This window comes from Oxyura jamaicensis, unplaced genomic scaffold (genome assembly GCF_011077185.1).
Source record: "Oxyura jamaicensis isolate SHBP4307 breed ruddy duck unplaced genomic scaffold, BPBGC_Ojam_1.0 oxyUn_random_OJ69152, whole genome shotgun sequence".
Taxonomy (NCBI): domain Eukaryota; kingdom Metazoa; phylum Chordata; class Aves; order Anseriformes; family Anatidae; genus Oxyura; species Oxyura jamaicensis.
This window is the reverse complement of record NW_023309236.1, coordinates 3578-4769: the sequence shown is the minus strand read 5'-3', so window position 1 is coordinate 4769 and position 1192 is coordinate 3578. Positions and strand designations below refer to the sequence as shown.

General features: G+C 49.2%; 1 protein-coding gene across 1 annotated transcript in view; it reads right to left on the bottom strand.

Annotated features, from left to right (window-relative positions):
* Positions 1-1192, bottom strand: part of LOC118159259 (neuroblast differentiation-associated protein AHNAK-like) — an 8471-nt gene that overhangs the window by 4849 nt on the left and 2430 nt on the right. Inside the window, exon 7 of the mRNA XM_035313864.1 lies at positions 38-1126. Coding sequence (XP_035169755.1) covers positions 38-1126 — 1089 coding nt within the window. The remainder of the gene's footprint in view (positions 1-37; positions 1127-1192) is intronic.

Below are 1192 nucleotides of genomic sequence, written 5' to 3'. Positions count from 1 at the left end.
AACTTGGGCATTTTGAACTTGGGCATCTTGAATTTTCCCTCAGGACCATGAACGTCCACGTCTGGTTTGTCAATGTCCACCTTGGGGCCCTTGATGTCCACCTCGGGGCCCTTCAGCTCACCTTCCAGCTTTGGAGCTGAGATTTCAACGTCACCTTTCACTTTGGGGCCTTTCAGGTTAATGTCCACATCAGGCATGGAGATCTTGGTTGTCTTGATGTGCACGTCCGGCATCTTGAATTTGGGACCTTTCAGTTTCCCTTCAGGGCCCTCCACATCAACACTGGGGACCTCAACATCTACTTTTGGCCCTTTAACGTCTATTTCTGGCCCTTTCAGATCTCCTTCTATCTTAGGAGCTGCAAGATCCATCTCTCCTTTCACTTTGGGTCCCTTTAGGTTCAGATCTACATCTGGCATGGATATTTTAGGCGTTTTGATGTTCAGCTTCGGCATCCTGAACTTGGGCCCCTTCCATTTTCCTTCCGGCCCCCCGACCTCCACGTCTGGCACTTCGATATCTGCCTCTGGCCCTGAAATATCTATGTCTCCTTTCGGCAAACTTACATCGATGTCGGCGCCCTCAATCTTCGGGCCGGAAACAGTAAAATGAGGCAACTTCATCTTGGGCGTTTTTAGTTTGGCTTCTGGACACTCCAGGTTGACATCTGGGACCTCAACATTTACGCTTGGACCCTTAATATTAATGCCAGGTTCTTTCAAGTCACCCTCTATCTTTGGAGCAGAAACATCCACCTCTCCCTTCATTTTAGGTCCCTTTACGTTCAGATCTACGTCCGGCCTGGATATTTTAGGTCCCTTGATATTCAGCTTAGGCATCTTGAATTTGGGGCCTTTAATTTTCCCTTCCGGACCTTCCAACTCTACCTCCGGCATATCAACATCCACTTTGGGCCCTTCCACATCTATTTTGGGTCCCCTGAGGTCTCCAGAGGCCTTCGGACCAGAAATATCGATGTCTCCTTTCAGTTTGGGGCCCTTCAAGCTGAGATCTACATCTGGCATGGAGAGTTTTGGTGTCTGAACGTTTAGTTCAGGCATTTTAAATTTGAGACCTTTCCCTTTTCCTTCTGGCCCCTCAATGTCCACGCTTGGCACGTTGATATCTACCTTGGGAGCAGAAATGTCCACCTCGCCCTTTGGAAGCGACACGTCGACGTCTGGGACCTCTC